At 44.5% G+C, this 22,834-nt stretch overlaps 1 protein-coding gene across 9 annotated transcripts in view; it reads left to right on the top strand.

The window, feature by feature from the left end:
* The first annotated feature begins 44 nt into the window (after window positions 1–44).
* The window catches only part of MIS18BP1 (MIS18 binding protein 1), a 75,490-nt gene continuing 52,700 nt past the window's right edge, over window positions 45–22,834 (top strand). For 6 of the 9 annotated variants that reach the window (XM_088455312.1, XM_088455311.1, XM_088455310.1 and 3 more), the window contains exons 1-4: window positions 45–128; window positions 7,358–7,983; window positions 18,463–18,833; window positions 20,109–20,182. In XM_088455312.1, the coding sequence (XP_088311438.1) occupies window positions 7,467–7,983; window positions 18,463–18,833; window positions 20,109–20,182 (962 nt within the window). In that variant the 5' untranslated portion in view covers window positions 45–128; window positions 7,358–7,466. Of the gene's footprint in view, window positions 129–282; window positions 382–1,225; window positions 1,381–7,357; window positions 7,984–18,462; window positions 18,834–20,108; window positions 20,183–22,834 lie in introns of those variants that run through there. The other 3 variants (XM_088455307.1, XM_088455308.1, XM_088455309.1) reach the window with 3 other exon arrangements.

Raw genomic sequence — 22,834 nt, 5'->3', positions numbered from 1 at the left:
ATTTCCGGGAGCGTGTACCGTGCGACCTGACTGGATGAGGTGCAATGCGGTGGACGGCCAATCTCAGGGCGGATAACAGAGCGCAGGCAGGCCGGGTAACGGCTGTTTGAAAAGAGCAGGCGGGAGCGGTGAGTCTGGATGTGGCCGGTGGGAGGGTGCAGTCTTTGGGTGTCTCTACGGCGTGAGCCGCTGCAGAACCTCTTGTCTGTCTTGCTGTGCTGCAGGGACTAATGCTATGCATGATCAGCCTTGTTGTAGGACACCACGTATGGACTATAGGCTCATGTGCAATGCAACTCGTATTCCATATACAGTGTGTGTCTGGCTGTATGGATTAGTTTATCAGACGTTTGCTGGGAATCTGCATCATGGGAATCAATGGTATATAAATGCATTCATTGCAACCCTGGTAGATGCTCCTTTTTGCAACGTATACCTGCATAATCAGTGTGTGTGGAATGGATATATATATATGTATATGTGTGTGTACACTAGTTAGAGGAACAAGTAATGATTGCTAGTGGAATAATAATTACCTGCCTTCAGAGCCGGTTGTCGTGGGACTACATGTCCCAGTGTACCCGCCAGTCAGAGGCTGCAATATGTAGTTCCACAGTAGAACGTTGGATGATCAATCTTAGAATTATGTGGATGTGATTCTTGTGGTAGGTTGATCATTACGGAAAAGTATGCAGTGGTTCAAATAGAGCTGCTGATTGTGGGGAATACTTGCATGTCAGAGGACATGACGTATAAAGGATAAAATATAACTTTAATATGATGTGTAGTGTGTCACTTGTTAGTAATTCTGATTACGTCCCTGATATACTGTATGTACAGTGATTAAGTCTTTAGAGATCAAGAATTTTTGCTTCTGACCAATTAAGGATCACAGCGTGGCTACACCAGCATAAATACAGGTGTCCACAAATTTATAGACCCTTTACATTATCCCTCTAGGTAAGCGATACACAACACATCCCGTTCATATTTTCCCAGCATGTACAGTAAAATTTGTAATCAAATCATTTCATCTGATGTAAGTCAAGAATAGGTATGTTTTTTAGAATCTCAGTAATAATAATAATTTTATTTATATAGCGCTTTTCTCCTAAAGGACTCAAAGTGCTTTTACGTTTACAGTATAAAATACAAAATAAGCTTAAACAAGGGACTTTAGTGAAATGCTTGTGTGAATAGGTGAGTCTTGAGTCTATTTTTGAAGGATTCTAGAGTGGAGGCCTCTCTAACTGTGCGGGGAAGTGAGTTCCAAAAGGTTGGAGCAACAAAACTGAAAGCTCGACCCCCAGACGAATTCCGTGAGATTCTACGTACTGTTAATAGTCCTTCATCAACGGATCACAGTAATCAAGAGGGACGGTAAGGAATCAGAAGCTGCTTCAGGTACCCGGGGCCATGGTCATGTAGGGCTTTGTAAGTTAGTAAGCCAATCTTGAAAACAAGTCGCCATCTGACAGGCAGCCAGTGAAGGGAGTTAGAGAGTGGGTGTTATGTGGCTGGAACGTGGCTGGTTGGTTAATAGCCTGGCAGCTGCCTTTTGTACCATCTGCAAGCGGTGCAATTCATTTGCTGGAAGACCGAGGTAGAGGGCGTTGCAGTAGTCTAGGCGTGATGATCTAAATGCACGTATGACTTTAGGCCGATCTTCTGAGGGAATTAAGTGCTTGATTCTGGCTATGTTCCTCAGATGAAAGAATGAGGATTTGATTGTGGCTGATACCTGATGTTTAAGTGTCAAGCCACTATCCAGGACAACACCAAGATTCCGCACATGTTTAGTGTTTTGTAATTCTGAACCCCCAAGCGTAAGTCCTGTTGGTTGGCTATGCTGTAGCCCTGTCCTGTGACCTATCATAAGAACCTCTGTTTTATCAGGGTTCAGTCGCAGCCGACTGGCAGTATCCCTTTCGTGAGTACACTGTATGCTACAGTACTCTTGGGAGCACACCACCAGCAAAACTAATTTTTCCCTAGAGCAGTGGTTCCCAAACTTTTTTGAATCACTGCGCCCTAGTGCATCATCATTGTTTTCACGGCACCCCTAGGCCAAACGTTTGTTATACCTCTTTTCCACCAAAGACCTGGGTTTCAGACATGGTTCTTACCCAGGTCAGATGCCGTTTACATAGCTCCATCTTATCTGGGTTATTCTCAGGTCAGCCCTTGTTCACACTGAACCTGGGTCTGCCCTGCTAAACCTGTGAGGTCATAAAAAGTGGGAGGTGACTGCTCCGCAGCCACCAATCCAGCTTATTTTAGGCATGACCCAGGTTGGATAATCCGGGTTGTGCCGTTTAGACTGTACCATTACCCAGGTCCATCCTGGGTCTGAACCTGGTAGCTACGTGAGTTGATTGCTGGGTCACTTGACAGGGACCCTTTTACACTGAGCTGCTACCTGGGTAGACCCAGCAAAAACCCAAGTTTTTTTCTCTCATGTAAAAGTTGTATTATTGAGAAATTCAGAAAAAAATGTAAAGAAGTAAATTGTGCTGACCTGTCATCCTTCGGTTCAGTTATGTGGGGGTGGACAGGTTTGTGCTTCTGTTTGTCCACATATTTATATAACATTGACCATAAAGAATTTGATTTGGTTCTGGACCACCAACCTGAGGCACCCCTGCAAGTGTCCCGTGGCACTCCAGTGTGCCGTGGGTGCACAGTTTGGGAACCACTGCCTTAGAGGAACTGCGTTTTCTTAACGGATGTTTTCTAAATAGATTTAATCTCGCATTAAAACAAAAGTCCTCTGCTGAATCAAAAACACAGACACCTTGATCATTGCTATACAAACCCTACAACATCTTGGAGGCTGTTCCATGGGCCACTTGCTGTTTTGAAAATTATACTTTTTGTAGCAAATTAGATTACAAATGTCACCTTCCTAATATATTATATCCTTTTGCTCATGCATTTTCTGTAGTTTAGTAAACTTGAGCTGGGTACACATTACATGAAATGTGTCGAGTGCGATACAATGTATGACACATTGTGCGGCCCGTACAGATCGTTCTGATCCATCTGAATCAGCAAATCTTTCAAATTATTGTCTGTGTACCCAGCTTCAGATGGGCAAGACTACTCTTTCTCTACATCAGTGATCTTCAACCTTTTTCAACTCTCTTTTTCAACTCTGTTGAAAAGGGGGCGTGCCTTTTAAGATGCGTCCCCCTTTCGTCACTCTTGGGGGTGTGCCTGGCACTTACGGATATGCTGGCCTGTCCCCGAGTGCTGCTATCAGTGTGAATGGATGCCATTCACCATCAGTGACCGGTGCACCACAGTTTTCCTCACTGCGACCCATGGATGGGGATGGCACCCACAAGCTGTTTCAGCTGAGGGCAGGGTGCTTTTTGCCCTTTAGAAATAGGACAGGGCGCGGCGCCCCGCTAAAACAGCCTAGCGGGAACGCTAGGGTAGACACGGGCTAGGAGGGAGACCACTTAGATAAAGGGGACAAGTATCACAAGTCCGAAAAGCTACTCCGCAAAAAGAGCAGCTTTTCGAAAGTGATACTTTAGTTAATGAGACATGATGAATCTGTTAACGGGACTTTGAACTCGCAGCGAGTTCAAAACATAATTATCACTAATGATAATTATGTAATGATGAATAGGCCCCTATATCATGTATTCATGAGGGGGGAGGATCACATTAGGGGTGGCCATCGGAAACCTTTGGTTGACAACCACTGATGTTACCGATTCGATGGAAATGCTTTTTCCATCACACTCTCTCTTTTGTATTTATTATAAACTTTCCTCGTAAGATAAACAATTATACAATGAAATCAAAAACACTATGGGGCATATTCAATTAGGTGCGAAAAGTCCCGTACTTTTCGCATGCCGGATGTTTCACTGGCATGCGAAAAAGTATCGCACATGTCCCTGCTTATCCCCGTATTAAAGTAGAAATCTGCGAAAACGGCACCCGGCAAAACGCAAACAGGCGAAAAGTGCTGTCAGATTTGGGAAAAATCAGCCTGACACCCCCCAAAAAATGCACTGACATTGGGGATCACTATAGATACCTTCAACGGCCTATTTGGGGGTATTTGGGGTACTTAAATGGTCTCAATGGCTGCTAATTAGCGTCTTTGCACAAGTGGTGAAGAATAGCATTTAGCAGGTTTTTTTGGTGAAAATAACTAGTCCCAGCAAATTTGGGGTACATGAAAATGGGTGCAAGCATGGTTAAAAATTGCAAAAGTGTGGTTTTAAAAAGCTTGAAAAACGCACCTTCAGCAAGCACCTGCAATAAAAAAAAAAACCTCCCCCATACATGCAGACCCCCCTAAAATCTATTTTGCTAGTTTTTAAGTTTGTACCCCAACTTGATACTTTTTCACTCCCTTTTTCAAAGTCAACTTTTGGGGTTTTCTTTTAATTTTTGGGGGGGGATTTTTTTGACGCAGTTTACCTTTGGGGACCTGCCCTAAGGCTGCAAAGTGGTTTCCCCACCTTTGCACCTCAAAACCGCAATTCTGCACTTTTTTTCGAAAGCTATTCATAGGCGAAACTTTTCTGCCGGGTACATTGGATTGCTTTTCCGTATCGGCAGAAAGTCGCCGCTAATTGAATACGGCCCTAAATATCTCTCCTCTTTTCATTCTCTTCCCCCCTTTTACATCAATAACTAAAAAAATCTATAACCAGGGTGAACACCTAGTAAGTTATATCACAAGTTGGACATGTCATTTATACATACTAGGTCAAAAATCAGACATTGGGGACAATTCAAACCCCCGACTAGAGTATATCTGCTCGCGCTTTCCTGAGAAATCCGACTTAACTGGCGCCACGATGCTAGTTGCGGGCTAACCGCGTACGTTAACAGCATCGTGGCCGGCACGTAAGTCGGGAAAAGCAGCTTACCGGGACGAATCCCCCGGCGCGATGCGGACAATTGAATAGCTCTGGGTACACGTGCCTGTTATGGATTTTAGTACGTAGCCCCATGGGGACTCGCGTCTAACTGAATCAGCCCCATACTGTCCAATGTTTATCTTAGCATTGGCGAGGTAGGGTATATATTCCAAAAAGCCTGCTCTCTAGAAATGGTAAATGGAATTTTGAGCGGATTTATTATGTATAGTTGTACCTCATTCCCCCCCCCCCCACCCCCCCCACCCCCAAAAAAAAGTAACCTTCGGGCAAACCATAAGCAGGGTAAAATATCAGCATCTGGATCTGCAAACTGAAAACAATTGTCAGGGATATCCCTATTATCTTAATTTTGGTGTATAATAAGTTCTAGGTAATATCGAAATGTGCATATAAGACACTGACATCATAGGCCCTGATTCAGAGCCGGACGCTCTGACCAGAGCGCTCGCTCTGAATCTGGGCCCTCCTCCATTAAAATGGAGCGTCCTCCTGGACGCTCGTATAGCTGTGGGTCACCACCCACAGCATATACGAGCGTCCAACAAGATGGCCGCGATGGTCTTGACCATCGCGACCATCGGACTTGCGAGTGAAACCCTGTGGTCGGGTTTCTCAACCACAAGCCCAGGAGTGATTTTGGCTCTATCACTAGTGATGTCAGTGGGGCCGGCTTCAGACGGTAGGCGTTCCCATGGGAACGCCTCCGTCTGGCAGGCACGCCCACCAAAGGGGGCGTGCTGTCAATCAACATCGACAGCACGCCCCCTTTGGTGCAAGACGCGGAGCGATGGAAAGTCCTTCGCTCGCCGGGTCTCGCGCATGCGCACGACGGAGCTCCCTCCGACGTGCGCATGCGCAGTGGGGACCATCGACCCACTTGCGAGCGTACTGCCGCTCACGAGTGGGTCTGAATGACCCCCATAGTTTTATTCAAATGGACAATTTTTAGGATAGAAGTACATTTTAGATGCAGAACTCCTCTTTCCTTTTCCCAATTCCTCCTGTGTTCAACAATAATATAATCAGTATATAAAAGAAGTTGAACACTATCCCAGTGGTGGTTTCTGTAATGCACATGTCCGTGAAGGGGAAGGTTGTACTCCCAAGGGGAGGAGAGTCAAAATAATAAGGCTCTGCCATTGTGTATCACGCGGAGGTTAGCCGGGTTTATTAATGCAGAATGAATCCCCTTATCAAATAAGGACTTGCGTATTGGTGACAATTCCCACGCTTACGATAAGCGTCCATGATCCTCACTTTGCATAATTTAAGTTGTGAAAAATAACTGCCCGTGGACGTGGTTGCTGTTTCTGGCTCTCTGGACCTGGTCTATGAGCCCTCTATCAGAACAGGAAAGGCTACAGTATAGATTTGAGGCAGGAGCCATGAAGAAACAAAATGCAACAATTCTCTTGATTTTGCTGTTTCTACTAGCCCAATAAGTCATACGTTCAGTGTTCTCCCCAGAAAACGTTTCCAGCCAGGTGGCATCAAGAAGTAGCCGGGTGGAGGCCTTTGCAATAATAAAATGTTTTAAATCCTGACCTTCTAATGATTTAAACTTGAAATAACAATTTATATATATTAATTATCTTCTTAGAGGCCCAGATACTGTCCCCACTTGCAGGCTACACAGAATATATTTTTTATACAGCTCTACAGATACTGGCCCCACTTGCAGGCTCTCTTTAATCAGTTCAGGTGAATGTTCCCGCCTGAACTTTTATACAGGAGGAGGGATCTTTACCCTCCAGCCTAACACCACCCCTGCACTGTGATGGACAACTACCCCCCGCCCCAATGCCGTGTCCCCTGCTCATCACTCTTCCCTGACCTAATGCCGTGTCCCCTGCTCATCACTCTCCCCTGACCCAATGCCGTGTCCTCCACCCGGCATCTCCCCCTGCCCCAATTCGCTGTGTCCCGTCACCTGGAACCTTCAACAACATGTCCCTCTTGTCGGCGGACACGAGCCTCCAATGGGAAGAACGCGACGTCGGCAACGCATCCGTGGCAACAAGGATACATTGAGGGGGATCGGGAGTGCATTGGGGCGGGGGGGGGGGGGGGGAGTGCTGGATGGTAGGCTGTATCTGCCGGGCGATGCGCCCGCAGAAAACAGCCTGGGGAGAACACTGTATGTTATTGCACCTGTATCTATATGTCCTCTTAATTCATCTTGAAGTGCTGTAAGGATATGGTTTCATGTTTGCAGACCAGGGTTGAGTCTCATGTAAGTCATCCAATTATTTTTTTTCATGGTATTTCTGCTCTAACACACGTTTCCTATTGGAGAAATCTCCTATGCTTCTCCACCAATCCGTACCCTAAATACACTTCTTAACCTGCATCCTAACCTCTAAGTAGAAACATTCTAATCCTAACCGCAGCAATGTAAATTGTGCATTGCCTAATAACCAAATCTTACTTTCTGTCCTCTTGTCCAGCTTACAGTGCAGTGAAGATGGTCCGGCAGTGAACACCTGTAGCAATCAGTATGAGCTTTCTCAGTATTCCACACCGACAGAAAGCAAAGCCAAAGGCACATAACAAAGGATGAAAAAAAAAGAATTGGTTCCAGTTGTTACTGGCCACAATTTGCGTTTACTTTCCGTTTGTTTGGACAACATTTCACCAAATACGTTGACTTCCGTCAAAAATTTAGAGAAACTGGCTCGTCGGCAAACGTTGAAACCAAGAGCTCAGACAGATGGACAGGACTCCTCAAATCTCTGTGTCACCAGGCCAAACGATAATCTGCAAATCAATAGAACCGAACTGCCAACTTCAGTCTTACCGAACAGTCATGTGTTCCATGACGCTACGAGTAACTGTCTCTCTCCAGACGAACTGTTTAACAAGGCGAACAAGTTGATGGCTACAGGTGTTCTCTCCAAAACTGGCAATGAAAGGAACCAGACCACTGATAATGAACACTGTCCCCAGGATACGAGATCCGCAACTTTTTTTAATCCACATCTAGCTTCTAAGCAGCCAGGGAGCCATGTAGACCAACAGCAGCAAGCAACAGAAGTTCAGAGTACAATGTCCAGCTCGGACAAGATCCACAAAGGTGAGATAATTTTGTTTTGCTATGAAATACTATGTGTTCATACTTAAGTATTTAGTAACTATGTATTTCAAAACTACTGTATGGCTTGTGGGAGGGAGGGGAGTGGGGTATAATTTTTCTAATAGTTTGCAAAAATTGGTGCCTTAGGTTATAGACATAAGGACTAATGTTTTGTGGCAACCCCTGTAGCTTGTCTTGTATGCTTCCTTGGATTTATTGCTTTAAACTGTAAACCTGGTTATATATTGTATTGCAGAGAGTTCTCGATAGCGCCTGATAGGTTTGTCTTTGACATAATTTCCGTAACTGTGTTGCGAGGGTGGTGCTTCTCTATCTGATCATGTAACATCCTTGCTGTGCAAGAATGCATTATGTGGGTTGGTTTGTTCCTACACAAGGGTAGAGGCAGTGATGTTAAAGTAGTTTGAGCTTTTCGGTCTGCATCCTAAAGATGGGGATATAGCTTTTTATTTCTGACACCTGTATATAATTGATACCCCTAAACTCCCATGTTCACAGCTCGGAATTCTGGAAAGCCAAATTGAAACGTGCTCAGTGCTGCTTATAGCTCTCTGGCCAAGTGTACAAGGTGGTTGATGTATGCTCAGATCCTCTGGAAGGAGTAGCCCAGTAATGAGAGAGGAAGAGGGCTAATGATTAAGGATGGGGGTTGTTGATAGATAAGGGAGGGTCACTGATGGCGAAGGCTCATTATGACCGATGATTAGTGATGGAAGATTGAAGAATTAGAGGGACCATAGAGAATGGACGTGGAAAGTGTTAGAGGCCTGAGATAAAGGCTGGGTTGGAGATAAGAGGACAGAAAAAGTTTATGCTATGGATTAAAGGGGTATAATGTCTGTAAAAGCAGTGATGTCTATGTTTAGGTTCCATTATTTATTACTAGATACCATCCACAAATGGCTTCACATTTTCTTGGATCTTAATTTCTTTTAGCCTGGCATTATAATCTTTATCTATCAGCAGAACTGCACTGATCAGTCTTTTTTTTTTTTTGCATTTTTCTTCATATTTAAACATTGACATTCAGGGGTTCTTGAAAAATGTTCTATAATTTGCGGTCACCGTGTGCAGGTTTGACTGTTTCCTGAATTCTATATAATTTTGCTCATTGTTGTGTGCCCTGATATTGTGGTCCTAGGAGTGTGGTTCCCCTGTTACCTTGTTATTAAGAACAACTTTGCAACATTTTTATACCAACATTTCTTGCAAATTGCAACAGTACAAGAGGTAATTCTGATATGTAGATCTATAGAGACAAAAACAAGTTGAACAAAGGAAATTGGATTTACATAGAGATGCGTTGGACACCACAATTTTTTTTTTTCATCGTTTTGATGGTACAAGGATGGAATCTACAGTGTGTAGATAGACAGTCAGTAGATAGATAGGGTCAAATGGTCGACACACCAATAGGCTACACAGAAAAAGTTTTCATAATTTTCCATGATTTTTAGGGTTAAGATAAGTGTCAGACACTCTGGGGAGGTTTAGGGTAGGCAGTGGGGGTTGGTTCGGAAAAGGATTAGGGTTAAAATAGCAACAACAAAAAAAGTGTCGCATTTTTCTGTGTCGTCCATTTGTATGTCAATCTGTTGACCACTTGACTCAACCTTAGTCCATGTCGACTATTTGATCCTGTCTACCTGTTGTCTGCTGACCATCTGGTGTTGACCTATTTAATGTCTTATCTAAATGTTGTTGATTTTTCGTTCCACACCTGACTTGATGCTTTCCTGACAATAATACTCTGTTAGGGAACCCCATTGTCACTATTTGCCTGTGACATTGCTGCATGCCTTCATTTACCCACTTAGTGTTCACTCTAGCTCCGCGACCGAGAAGGGGGCGTGGTCATTGAAAAGGGGCGTGCCTATAAGACGCATCCCCTTTTCGTCACTCTTGGGGGGGAGAATAGATGCCGGACGTCTATTCTCTGGCGGTGACCGCACATTTCTTCACCCACGGGACACTGCGACCCGCGGGTGAAGACGGCTCCCGCAGGCTGTTAGGGCAGGGCGCTTTTTGCTAAAACAGCCTAGCGGGAACGCTACCCACTCACCATCTAAGGGACATCATGTCTGTGCTGCTAAGATCTGATTGGAGGGGTTTCTGTACTTTCCCACTTTAAAAAACGGTTGCATATGTAGGAACAGGACTTGAGAATTGCTAGCACGGTATGCAATCGGGAAGCCGACTGCCTAAATACCGGCAGCCGGCTTCCCGACTGTCATATCCCGGCAAGGGTGAAATGCCGGGCGTCTAGATGTAGACGCCCGGCATTTACCCGACGCCGGGAGACCGGCGCCCGGCATCCCGATCGTAGTGATGCCGGGCGCCGTGAGCGGACAGCCGCAGGGGGGGAGGGTTAGGTTTAGGGCTCCCGGGGGGGACTTAGGGTTAGGCACCCCTCCGGGAGGGTTAGGGTTAGGCTAGGGGGAGGGTTAGGCACCCCCCACCCCCAGGGGACTTAGGTTTAGGCAGCGGGGAAGGGGGTGACTAGGGTTAGGCACTTGGGGGGGGGGGGGGGGGGGGGCATCCACTAGACTATTTTATCCCTGTCCAACCTCTTAACGATTTTCCCTTGAAGTTTCCCTTGAAATTTGATCTTCCACTCTGAACAATTTGCAAACGATTTGCAAAAGATCTAACAATAAACTATGTTGTTTTAATCTGTGATTGAGAGCTTTCAGCTATAGTGGACAGACAGTGGTTCATCGTTTGATCGTTCAGCGTGAACGATGTGTAAACGATTTGTAAGCAATCAAGTGAAATTGACCTGCATGTTCAGTCGATGGAGGCGACGATCAAACGACCAGCGGGAGCGAGCATCGTACATCGTTAGAAACAATTACTGCATGATTTGCAAACTATGTTCAAACGATGTTTTAACGATTATCGAACGATTTTATCATCGTTCAATCGTTCAACTTTATCGTCTAGTGGATACCCCCCTTTAGGCACCCCTAAGGAGGGTTAGGTTAGACAATACTTACCTATCCACGATCGGGATTTCCAGCGCTGTCGGGCTTCCGCTGCCGGGATCTCTGCTGATGTCGGGCTGCCAGGAATCGAACCGATTCCGCTAGCACTGTAATGTGGCGCAGTAACTTCTTCTAACCTGCAGATGTCACTATTTACTACATTATACATTTATTATTATTATTATTACTATTATTTACATTTGGCAGGTACAGAGGGTTCAGATGTGGTACACAGTGTCTGCTGTTTTCATTTGCAGACTGTTATTGAAAACCTAAAAATGAAATATTATGTGTCTTGTTTGTGTGATGGATCAAATAGGTGGACCTGTGATAACTCCTCAGTATATTATAAGAGATCTCCAATCTACAGGAAAGATCTCAGAGTGGCATCAAATGAATAGAAAAATGTTATAACTGATTCATAATTTAATTTAATAATCCATGAGTATTTAAAGTAATATCCAGTATAGTGAAAAGAAATCTATACTAAGGGCCGTATTCAATTAGAAACGAAAAGTCAGTTTCCGCGATACTCTTTTGCCAATGACGTCATTTTTGCCAATTTCATTCATCCCCGCATTCTATTTCAGTGTCTTTTCGCCGGTGCGAAAACGCAATGCATTGTAATAGGCGAAAAAGATCTCGCCTATGAATACATGAAAAAGTGCAGAATTGGGGTTTTGGGGGTGCAATGTTGTGGGAACCACCCTGCACCTTTTAGACACCCCCCCCTCCCCCTGACGCTAACTGTCAAAAAACGCAAAAAAAAACCACACAGAACACCCCAAAAAAGCACTTGGAAAAAGTGGGTAAAAAAATTCAAAGTGGGGATACAAATTCAAAAACTAGCGAAATAGCCTTTGGGGGGGGGTCTGTATTTTTGACTGCAGGTGTTTGCTGAAGGTACGTTTTTGGGGCTTTTTAATGCTTGACTTTAGACATTTTAAAATATGCTTGCACCTTTTTTCATGTAATCCAAATTTGATGGGAATACATATTTTTCCCCCAAAAAGTAGCAAAATGCTGTTCTTCACCACTTGCTGAAAGACGCTAAATAGCGCCTATTGAGACCATTTAAGAAAAACAAATACCTTTAGCAGGGCTTATTCGGGGGTACCCATAGGGATCCCCCATGTCAGTGCAACTTTTGGGATGTGTCAGGCTGATTTCCCCAAAACTTTTAGCCAATTTCAGTTTCACCGGGTCCCGTTTTCGCCAATTTGGAATTGAATACGGGGATAAGCGCAATACTTTTTCGCACCCAAAACCAGCGATGACGGCGAAAAGTCTGGCAGCTTCTAATTGAATACGGCCCTATATTGTTGTTCTTCATTGTGGGCCCTTAAGGGTATGAACGTCTCCTTTTTTTATTTATTTATTTAATTTTTCTTTTACCCTATTTTTATTGTTTTGTATCATGTTTATCTAATTTGAATCTAATGTGGTGCTAGGGATGGTATAGGCTGCTGTGAGTATTTTAATGAATGATATAATAAAAATGGATCGTAAAATGAAAAACATTAGAGCATGTGCGTAATAGGTTGCAATTAGCTGGTCGCAGCATGATTTTGGCGAGAAAACCCGCTAGATTTAAAGCTGCAATTAGTTGTGTTATACTTCTGGCATACATGGTTTAAGATGCTCACTGCTCTGGATTATTCTGATATGCTAAGCACTAAGCCAATCAAATCTGCAGCTTAATGTGATTTATTTTACTTCTTATACATATTAACATCCAGAATGTATCTTTAATATGCAGTAAAAGAATAATATTCCATATCTGTCTGTTTTTCAATAATGACATGTTTCTTCACCATTCACTAGTGATTTCATCAGAGGACTAGTGTAGGAAGGAATGTTGTTTTATCTAACATTCTACAGTCTGCTCCCCACTGTCTGATGGGAGTTCCCACTATATAGTTACATGATCACTTAACCCAATGTGCCTGTAGGCCATAAAGCAGTAGGTGTAAAAATAACACTGAATAATCCATAATCTCTAAACTATGTGGATATTATCAGTCACCGAGAACTTATAGTTTTCTCTACTAACAAACATGTGGAGGAATATGTTTTACCATATTTATTAAATCATAAAATAATTTATAAATAATTAAAAATACCCCTCATTTTGTCCCATTGATCGGTGAAATTAAATGGGTTGAATGCGTAACTGCTTTTACTTGGGTATCAATAAAGTGTCCTTTTTTCCTATACCTGGCTCTTCTCAAAGTCTGTTTGACAGCAAAGTTACTATATAACCTCTTTGCTTTTATTCGTGTGTGCACATGGTATCTGTATGTAATGCCACCGGATCTATTCCCGGCGTAACACATACCGACGCCGGAAACTCGAACGGTGAAGATCCCGTCTGGGGATGGTAAATACCCTAACCCTCCCCTCTTAAAGGAAATAAGACATTTGTTCACAGGTAGTTAAATAACTCTGTAAAACCTTTACTTATGTGTTAAATAAAACCATTGCTAAATTAGTTGTTTGAACATTTTGGTTTATTCCATAATGCAGTGTATCATAACATTAATATTGATGAACTTTGGCGAGCCGTTAAATAATACCCCTTTTACTCCGACCTGAAAATACCAGGTTGATGCACATGAACGCATATCAACCCGGGATTTTTCTCAGTGCAAATGGATCCACCCGGGTCCAGAGACCCGGGGATCCAACTCTGGTAGTATGCAGGGTTGACCACAGGTCGTTCCCGTGTCACCCTGCAGTGTAAACGGCGCAATCAGGGTCACGATGACCCGGATTGTGCTGCCTGATTGGCTGGCTACAGTGGCGCTTGGAGATGACATCATCTCCAAGCGTCCACTGCAACCAGTGCCGGGCCGAGCAGCACGGAGCCGTTCACCCCACCCACCTTCCCTGCCCTTTGACCGCTGCAGAGTAAGGTAAGAGGGTCGGGGATGAGTCCCGGCTCCAGTATGAACAGTGCCAACCCGGGCAAAAGGGGTCTGATCCGGGTTGGACATGTGTTCTAAATCCCGGGTCTGACTCGGTACTTTTTTTTTTTTCTTTGGTATAAAAGCAGGGGATCAGTCTGTCTGTTGGAATAGAGCTATAGCAGCGAGCTGGTTGGAATAGAGCTATAGCAGCCAGCTGGTTGGAATAGAACTATAGCAGCCAGCTGGTTGGAATAGAACTATAGCAGCCAGCTGGTTGGAATAGAACTATAGCAGCCAGCTGGTTGGAATAGAACTATAGCAGCCAGCTGGTTGGAATAGAACTATAGCAGCCAGCTGGTTGGAATAGAGCTATAGCAGCCAGCTGGTTGGAATAGAGCTATAGCAGCCAGCTGGTTGGAATAGAGCTATAGTAGCCAGCTGGTTGGAATAGAGCTATAGCAGCCAGCTGGTTGGAATAGAGCTATAGCAGCCAGCTGGTTGGAATAGAGCTATAGCAGCCAGCTGGTTGGAATAGAGCTATAGCAGCCAGCTGGTTGGAATAGAGCTATAGCAGCCAGCTGGTTTGGAATAGAGCTATAGCAGCAAGCTGGTTTGGAATAGAGCTATAGCAGCGAGCTGGTTGGAATAGAGCTATAGCAACGAGCTGGAAAGCAATTAAAGGATTACATTATTGAGACTGAGAGCTCCTTGGTCACTTCTTAACAAAGACCAATGCATGGCAACTCATTTGATTGGTTGTCAGGCTGCCTGTCACAAGCATATCTCTGTTGAGGCCCGTCCCTATGAATACTTCCCATCCCTCTCCCCAGTGTCTGCTGCAGAAAATTGAGACAGAGAGAAAACGCCACCTGCCCTGTCTGGAGCTTCCACCAGACGGTCACATAATGAGGGTGAGGGCTGCAGGTTGTGCATGGCTGTTTTCATTGAAACAAATCATTATTGGAGCAATTCCTGAGAGATTGTCCCACTGGAATTCTTTTTACCAGAACGTGAGCTGCTGGTGTGCCATTATAAACTATTAAGAAATAGGTTTGTCTGTATGCTAAGTATAATGTTTCTGTGTCCTAAGACAATCTTTTCAAGCTTGTTATAATACTGTATTAACTGCTATTTAGGATTTGTTGATTTACATGCAATAATGCGGGGGCCATACATCAGCGCCGCGATTCCCTAACAACAATTAAAGAAACGCTGATCCGCTTACATCGATGATCGCCAATCTGTCTGGGAAATTCAACGTGGGGAATTCAACTGTTTGGGTATCCGACGGAGCAGTTCAATTCTTGCTCCAATTAGGCGAAAGTGCCGCACGCTCAGATTTCGGCTCATGCCCTCCTAAACTGGCGAGCAGAAATCCGCAAAGTCAGTCTTTTGGGTTTTAACCAGGACTTTAGATGGGTTTAGCCGCTTTACATATGGGCGTGAGAAGTAATAGGCGCCCACAGCATTTGCGGCTGATTGGAACAACACTTGAATTGCTCCAAAGGGCACCCATTACTTATGTGCCTGCCAAGAAAAACTAATTGAATTCCCCCCAACTTGTTAAAATCCCTGATTCGCCGAGTTTTCAGGTCGCACTCAAAGAATCGAAATGGTTCAACATGTTGGATTTTCTCCAAAATTATATATTCTGTGTATTGTTTCAGAAGGTACGAGGGGATGCACTCAGGAAGCCAACGGTCGAAATGCCGACTGACTGTTTCCCGACTGACAAATACCGGTAGGGTACTAATGACAGGCGTCGAAATCCCAACGCCTGTCATTATGCCTACGCCGGGAGCCAGACGCCCAGCATACCGAACGAAGGTAAGGTGGGTGCGGACAGCCGCGAGTTTTAGGTTAGGTGCTCCCAGGGGGGAATTAGGGTAAGGCACCCCCCGGGAGGGTTAGGGTTAGGCTAGGGGATTGTGGGGTTAGGCACCCTCGGGGGGAGGCTATGTTTAGGCACCTCGCCCCGAGAGACATAGGTTTAGGCCACTGGGAGGGGGTGGGGGGGGATAGGGTTAGACACTGGGGGGGGGGAAGGTTAGGGTTAGGTACCCCTAAGGGAGGGTTAGGCAGTGTACTTACCCATCGGGATTTAGATACCTGCCGGTCTTCTGTTGTCGGGATTTGAACCGCCAGGCATAGGTCCTGCGGTCATCCATACCGATCCCGGTACGAGATACATGTATGGTACAATAGGAAGGGTTCCAAATAATGTTTTACATATAGGGAAGTTAATTACATATAGGGGGGAATTCCGGTGTTTTTTGGGTGCTCAAACATCATAAGCGAGGGCACACTGCGTTCCAGTAGGTTCAATGGAACTATTATGTTAGCTAAAATAGTGTACATTCTAGCACCCTGCACCTGTCGCAACCCGTGCAGTTCCTCTTTCCTGCCTGGTGCGTCGCTCTCTGCTCTGGTGCTTCTAGCACACTCAGCTGAGGCAACAAAATTCTGATATATAACCAGAGTGTGCTAGAAAGCGCCAGAGCAGAGAGCGACGCCCCAAGCAGGAAAGAGGAACTGCACTGGTTGTGACAGGTGCAGGGTGCTAGAATGAACGCCATCTCAAAGGTACTTGAGTTCTAAATGATAGGGGTCAATCCTACTGTTTGCGAATGGTACGAGTTGCCGTTGCCACAGCGTTAAAATGCTGGCAACTGAACCGCATCTAGCAGCCCTCACAGGCCTCTGAGCCCGAATTCACACAAACTTAAAAACGATCGAAATAGACTTTTGGGGGGGTCTGTAAGTATGGGTGAGGTGTTTTTTTGATTGCAGGTGCTTGCTTCAGGTGCGTTTTTTTACGGGTTTTTTCTCTTTTTTTAACTTTAGCGACTTTATACCATGCTTGCACCCATTTTCAAGTACCCCAAATTTGACACGACTACTTATTTCCCCCCCAAAAAAACTGGTTAATGCTGTTCTTCACTTGTGCAAAGACGCTAATTAGAAGAAATTGACACACCTTAAGTACCCCAAATAGCTTTATTAGGGCTATTTGGGGGCATGTACATTGATCCCGAATGTTTGTTCATCTTTAAGGGGGTGTCAGGCTGATTTCCCCAATTCTGACAGCACTTTTCGCCTGGTTTGCATCCACCGGGTTGCATTTTCGCGTCTTTTGGAAATGGGAAAGGGTGAATAGCGGGGACATGCGCTATAAGTTTCCATAGCTAAAATACGCGATCTAGGCGAAAAAGTATCGCGATTGCGAAACTAATTGAATACAAGCCTATATACCAAAGATAAGCGCTATCTATATATAATTTTGACTTTATTTTTTTGAAAGAGGCGGGTTGGTGACCTCCACAGCGTAGCCACTCTCGAACCACTACCCAGGTTACCCAAATTATGTGCACCCACAATTTTTATTACATGTTGTATTTCCCCGATTCCCTAATTTGGTGTTCATGGACCTCATAGCCTCCAGGCTAAACCTCAAGACTCACAGCTACTATACCTGCGTGACCTCCTGGCATTCTGCATGAATAAAGCACTGACCCCCTACCCCTTCATCCTCTGGTTAGGTTTCTTTTCCTGGCACTTTCTTAACAGGGTCTCAGGAGGCTGCAAGAAGAAAGGCGCTCGAATAAGGCAATAAATTAACTGCGCTGTTAGACCCAATCATAGAGACGCCCAGCGGGGGGCACCCAAAACAATTGATTCGTCCCCTTAAAATTAGGTGGAAAATGATGTTAGTAATTCTGGTTGGTGTTTTGCTGTAGGGGAGATGGTACGCTGATCTTAAATCCATGCTAACAGATTATCTATGGCAGCTACAATTTCACCCAGATCTTATTTGCCCGGTTACCTTGCCCCCACCATATTATTGGGCCTGCCCTTAATGGCATTGCATTCTAATTCTTCAGATCAAACCAACATCCCCAATATCAGTCTCCCCTGATTGGGTTATCTATTTACTGATGGCCACTTTACTATAAAAGACAATGGTGGATATATACACCCCCCACCGCCAAAAAAATTAAATGTATAAAGTTGTGCCTCTCGGTTTAATTGGTGTAATGGTTGGTGCGGTGTGACCATTTGTTGAGACCTGGCTGCATATTTCACTTGGTATACTCCTGGTACGCTTGTGTCTCCATCTGGTACAGAATCCATAAATGACTGCTGTATGCTTCAAATTTGTGCTATTCATGGGGTCCCCCCTCATACACCTCCCAATAATATACCCCAGAGGTAAGACTATCTCGTGGTAGCATACTGAAGTGATTCTTTTATTTTCTTTAATTGCGGAGGTCTATCCTATTATCAGCATTGGTAGCATCCTTGTATCCTGGATCTAACCGCATCTGGCATGTCAGGCACTTTTAGATCCAGGTTACACTGGATCCTGAAGACGGAGATAATTGGGACAGATCTTACCTATAGCACCATATATATGTTCCGTTACTCAGGGAAGTCGCTGATGATATCACTGCTGTCATCCCCTTACCGCTGTGGAAGCACAGGGTGGGCACTGTGTTGTTTCACTGTTGCCATGACTTTACCAATCAATAATATGTCCCTAAGATTGTCCTGTATTGTCCCCCCAGACAAGACAGAGAATTTGCAAGAAAACCGAAGTGATGTCCAAAAACAGTGTCTACAGGCCCAAACCTGCCGCAATCCGTACATCATTTTGGATAAGAGGGAATGTGATGGTAAGAGCTCTATAGAAAGCAGGACTTTGGTGGCCACTAAAGGCTGCAGCCCGTCAACCCCAATCAATGCCAATGAGAGGGCTTTGGAAGCAGATAAGCCATCCTCAAAACCTCAGCCAGATACACAACAGCCCTATGTGGATCGTTCCGAAGAGCCCCGTCATCACCTGCTCGTGTCACCAGAAGCAGACGTTCAGCAGAAGCAAACGGCAAATGCTCCAGCAGCTGCCTCTAAACCCAGTGATGAGAAGCCCAAAGAGCAGGTATGAGATGATGTGTAGAACTGAGCTATGAGTTGTACTATGACTGGATACATATGTGTTACACTGTGCATAGGATTCTGAGTTTGGGTGGAGGAAGGGGCCACTCACACACACGCAAACACACACTCACTCTCACACACACTCACCTCCCTCTCCCTCCCCAGGGCCGTATCCTGCTCACCCAAAGTATAGCAGCCAGGTGTGTTCCCCCTTTACATCCCAATCCCCAGTATGACAGCCATGGATCACGCACCCACACACACTCGTGTCCAACCCCCATCACGTAGCAGCCAGGGTGTCTCCCACCATCTCTGTATGCACTATAACAGAGAGGACGCCTGGTCTCCTGCATTGTAGAATCCAAAGCATGTCCCCCCTACCACTACCTCTGCCCTATAACAGCTATTGCACTCCCCCCTGCAGTTTTGAAGCCTGGGGGTCAGCCCTCTCCTTCTGTCCTGTAGCAGCCAGAGCAGTAGATAAGTTCAGATTTTACTTACCTGTCAGTTCATTGGCTTGCCTCCATTCCCTCCGCTGTGGCCGCCATGACGGTGATTGAGCTATATGGGAGCGGTATTAGATTTGTCATGTATTTTTTGCGAATAGCTACCTGTCCTCATCGTATTCGAAAATATTGAGTCTGATTCTGAGTTATACCCTTCTGAGGCTGCTCTTCTGTACGCCCATGGCATCCTACTTACTTTCATAGGCAAATGCGAGAATCCGTGAAAGCCTATCCCGCCCAGGCGCAAGCGGCGTCCTTAGTGTCTGGACGTATACCAGCTCCATGCTAGGTGCAAAAGATCTATCAGAAACAGACGTCCTACCTTCGTCTGAACGCTACGATCACGCACGGAAGTTGGATTAGCTGCCCCCAAGACACTCCCACGAAATAGGGCTGTTCCTAGCGATCGCGTGGTCATCGCCCAGTTACCACCAGAAACGCCCCTATCATGCAAACTGTGGTATGTCAGCAGACAGATCAATCTGTTTGCAGGAGCGATCTCCGCCAGTTAGTGTAAGTCTGTCTGGCGTGTTCGCATTCGCCGATTTCTTTCTATACTGAAATCCGCGAGAACCGATGCTATCTTATATACTGATTTTTAGTTTCTCAGCAATGTACAGAAGCTGGGATAAATTAATGCTTCTAATTCATTTATTTAAAGTCTAAAAGAGTCACTAAAGCTTGACCTCCTATACCATGCATAGTCTTTATATTGTTTTATCAAATGATCGCTTGCAATGTTTGATGCTAATGCTCCTAATTGGTTCTAGGAGAAGATCACCCTAAGCGACTGGATTGTAAGAGGTGTCGAGACCAGAGGAATATGTGTAGAGGGAAAGCGCGGGTAAGTTCGCCTTTTGCGCAGTTTGTCCTGTGACACATTGCAGGTTTCATGGGTGAAGCAATTTTAAATTTTTTCTTTTTTTTTCCCTTAATGATTACCCACGTCATTCTCCCCTATCAGTCTTATTTTCTCAGGAGCCTTCAAATGTAAAATGCATCTTTTTTTTTTTTATTATTATTATTATTATTATTATTATTGGATAAATGAAGGCCACGGTATTGAACAGATAATTATCTATAAATCTATTGATTTATAGATAATTGGCATGACATTAAAGCATGTGGCCACAAAACGACACTCTCGGCCAATAATGGTCTTATAATAGCATAATTACCCATCCTATTTGGTCATTATGGTCTGATTATAACTGTTATCAACCTGTTCTGTGGTCATCTTCTGACCAAACTTACAGGCCCCCCGAGGACCAACTGGTCAACTACTGCCCCATATGAACACCTGTGTTGGTTGGTTACTAGGGCAGTAATTGGGTTTATACTAGGGATGTGCAGGCTCGGATAGGTTCGAGTTTGCACGCCGAGTTCGGATTTTTCCCTCCAAAAAACGGGTCTCAGAAAGAGGCAAAACATCATCTTGCATGGACAAAAGTCCAGGAATGATGATGTTTGTCCATGCAAGATGACGTTCTATCCGAGCCTGCACATCCCTAGTTTATACTGTATGTGACCAGCATTAGTCATGAAGTGGGTCAGGGGTACGTGGAGAGTTGATAGGCGCCTGTGTATGGGTTCTGTTTCCTCGGTGGTGTATTTTAAATCCAAAAGAGGAAAAAACCTGGAAGCGCTAATGGATAAATGTCATCATCCAATAGAGAATAAATGTAAAAATAACAGATTTAAATGAAAAGGGAATAGTAGCCCTAAATTTTAATATAAATGCAAACAATAATACCGCTATATCCAGATAATAGGGTGTACTTATTACAAAGTAACTATATAAACATATACAGTAAAAATACTTATGCACAAAACAAATGCACAAGTGAATCAATTTGTTTCCTTTAAAATTGTTGCATAAGAAAAAAAAATTAAAAATCACAGGACAAAATGTATGTTATATAGTGCTGCTCCAGACAGTGGCGGATCCAGGTTGGGGCGATTGGAGCGATCGTCCCCCCCCCTAGCACAGTTTGTCCGACCTTTATCATCTCTCTCCTCTGCATCATTCAGAGGCGAGAGATGATAAAAGCTGTGCTGTGATCGGAGCTCCCATCTCCCAGTTAGGGGGATGTGTTAGTGACAGGCTGTCACCTGGGAGCCGGATAGGAAGAGATCACAGCCGGCTCCTCACACCCTGTGATCAACTGTGTGGTCTAAACAGACCACACGCTCATCACAGCTAAAAAAAAAAAAAAAACAACAACTTGCCTCTGTCCATGGACCGAAGATCGGGGCTCCGGTGATGTCCTCCTTCCAGTCAGCTGGTCTCCCGGCTCCTATCCTAATAGAGCAGTCTAGATCTGCCCCTGGCTCCAGATAATGTGTAACCCGTATTAATAAACCAGCGTAAGTTTGTTTGAATAGTTTGTTGGTACATGGCTGTATACCAATGGCTTAGGTAATTACGGAAGATGACTCCCTGCTGTCTGCTCTATAACTTGTCCCGGCCGGGTGAAGCGGAAGTCAATTCTGGCTTAGATATGATCTCTGCGAGTAGCTGTGGATCCCGGCTGTAAGGTGAAAGAGCCGAGTTTGCCGCAGTGGGCTTAGCGCTATGATTAAACCTGGATATCTGGATGTAAATGTCCAAAATATATAATAAAAAAAAAAAAAAAGGTCCCTGAGGTCACTTTTTTTTTTTTTCTTCACACCTAAAGTAAAACCTATGCAGTCTGCAGTAGCAGTGGAGGTTTCGAACTCTGGGTTTTCAGGATCGCACAGGTCCAGCTGCAAGTCATCACTGGAAGACAGCAAGAGTTTAAAACTCTCACCATTGTACTCTGGGCACTGACGCCAAATAGAGGCCAGCGAGTAGGCCTGAGTTTCCATAGTGCCATGGACTTTTGGATTTGGCTGTGCTAGGAAGCATAGCAGAATGTGGCTGCATGCTATTGCAGCAGACTGAACTTTAGCACTTTGAGCATGGGATCATTGTTTCCACCTCCATGTCTAACCACTGTGCTTGTTTGTCCAGGCTTTTGTGTGTGTATATGTTAAACTGCAGCCATTAAAATACACTGTTTCACCAGGAACCTGCCTGTCGTGTGTCCTGCTTTCTGTGAACCTGTTGCAATATATTATGTATGTATATGTATGTGTGTATGTATGTGTGTCTATACGTTTCTTAAATCTTTTTTTATGACCATGGAATATTGATGATTGCCTGTTTACCAATGCCCTATGAGCTCCCTGTTGTCGCTGTGCTTTTACATGATGCTCTTCAATACTATATACAGTATTAATGGACTGTTACTTATATCTTGTCCCCATCTTTTTGGGGGCAGCGTGATATGTGACTAAATTTTCCATTTGTTTGATTTGCTTGTTTTCTTTGTGTTTTATGCATGTGTTGAGAAAAAAAACACCCTTTGATGGGCCAGACTCCTCGCTCTGTATATTACTCATGATTATCTCCTATTGCCAAAAATGGCCAGAGTCCTGAAAGCTTTCACAGCCGATGACTGATGGTTTCATG

The sequence above is a fragment of the Taudactylus pleione genome, unplaced genomic scaffold (assembly GCF_031769625.1).
Source record: "Taudactylus pleione unplaced genomic scaffold, aTauple2 ptg000652l, whole genome shotgun sequence".
In the NCBI taxonomy this organism is placed as follows: Eukaryota; Metazoa; Chordata; class Amphibia; order Anura; family Myobatrachidae; genus Taudactylus; species Taudactylus pleione.
This window is presented reverse-complemented; position numbering and strand designations above follow the sequence as displayed.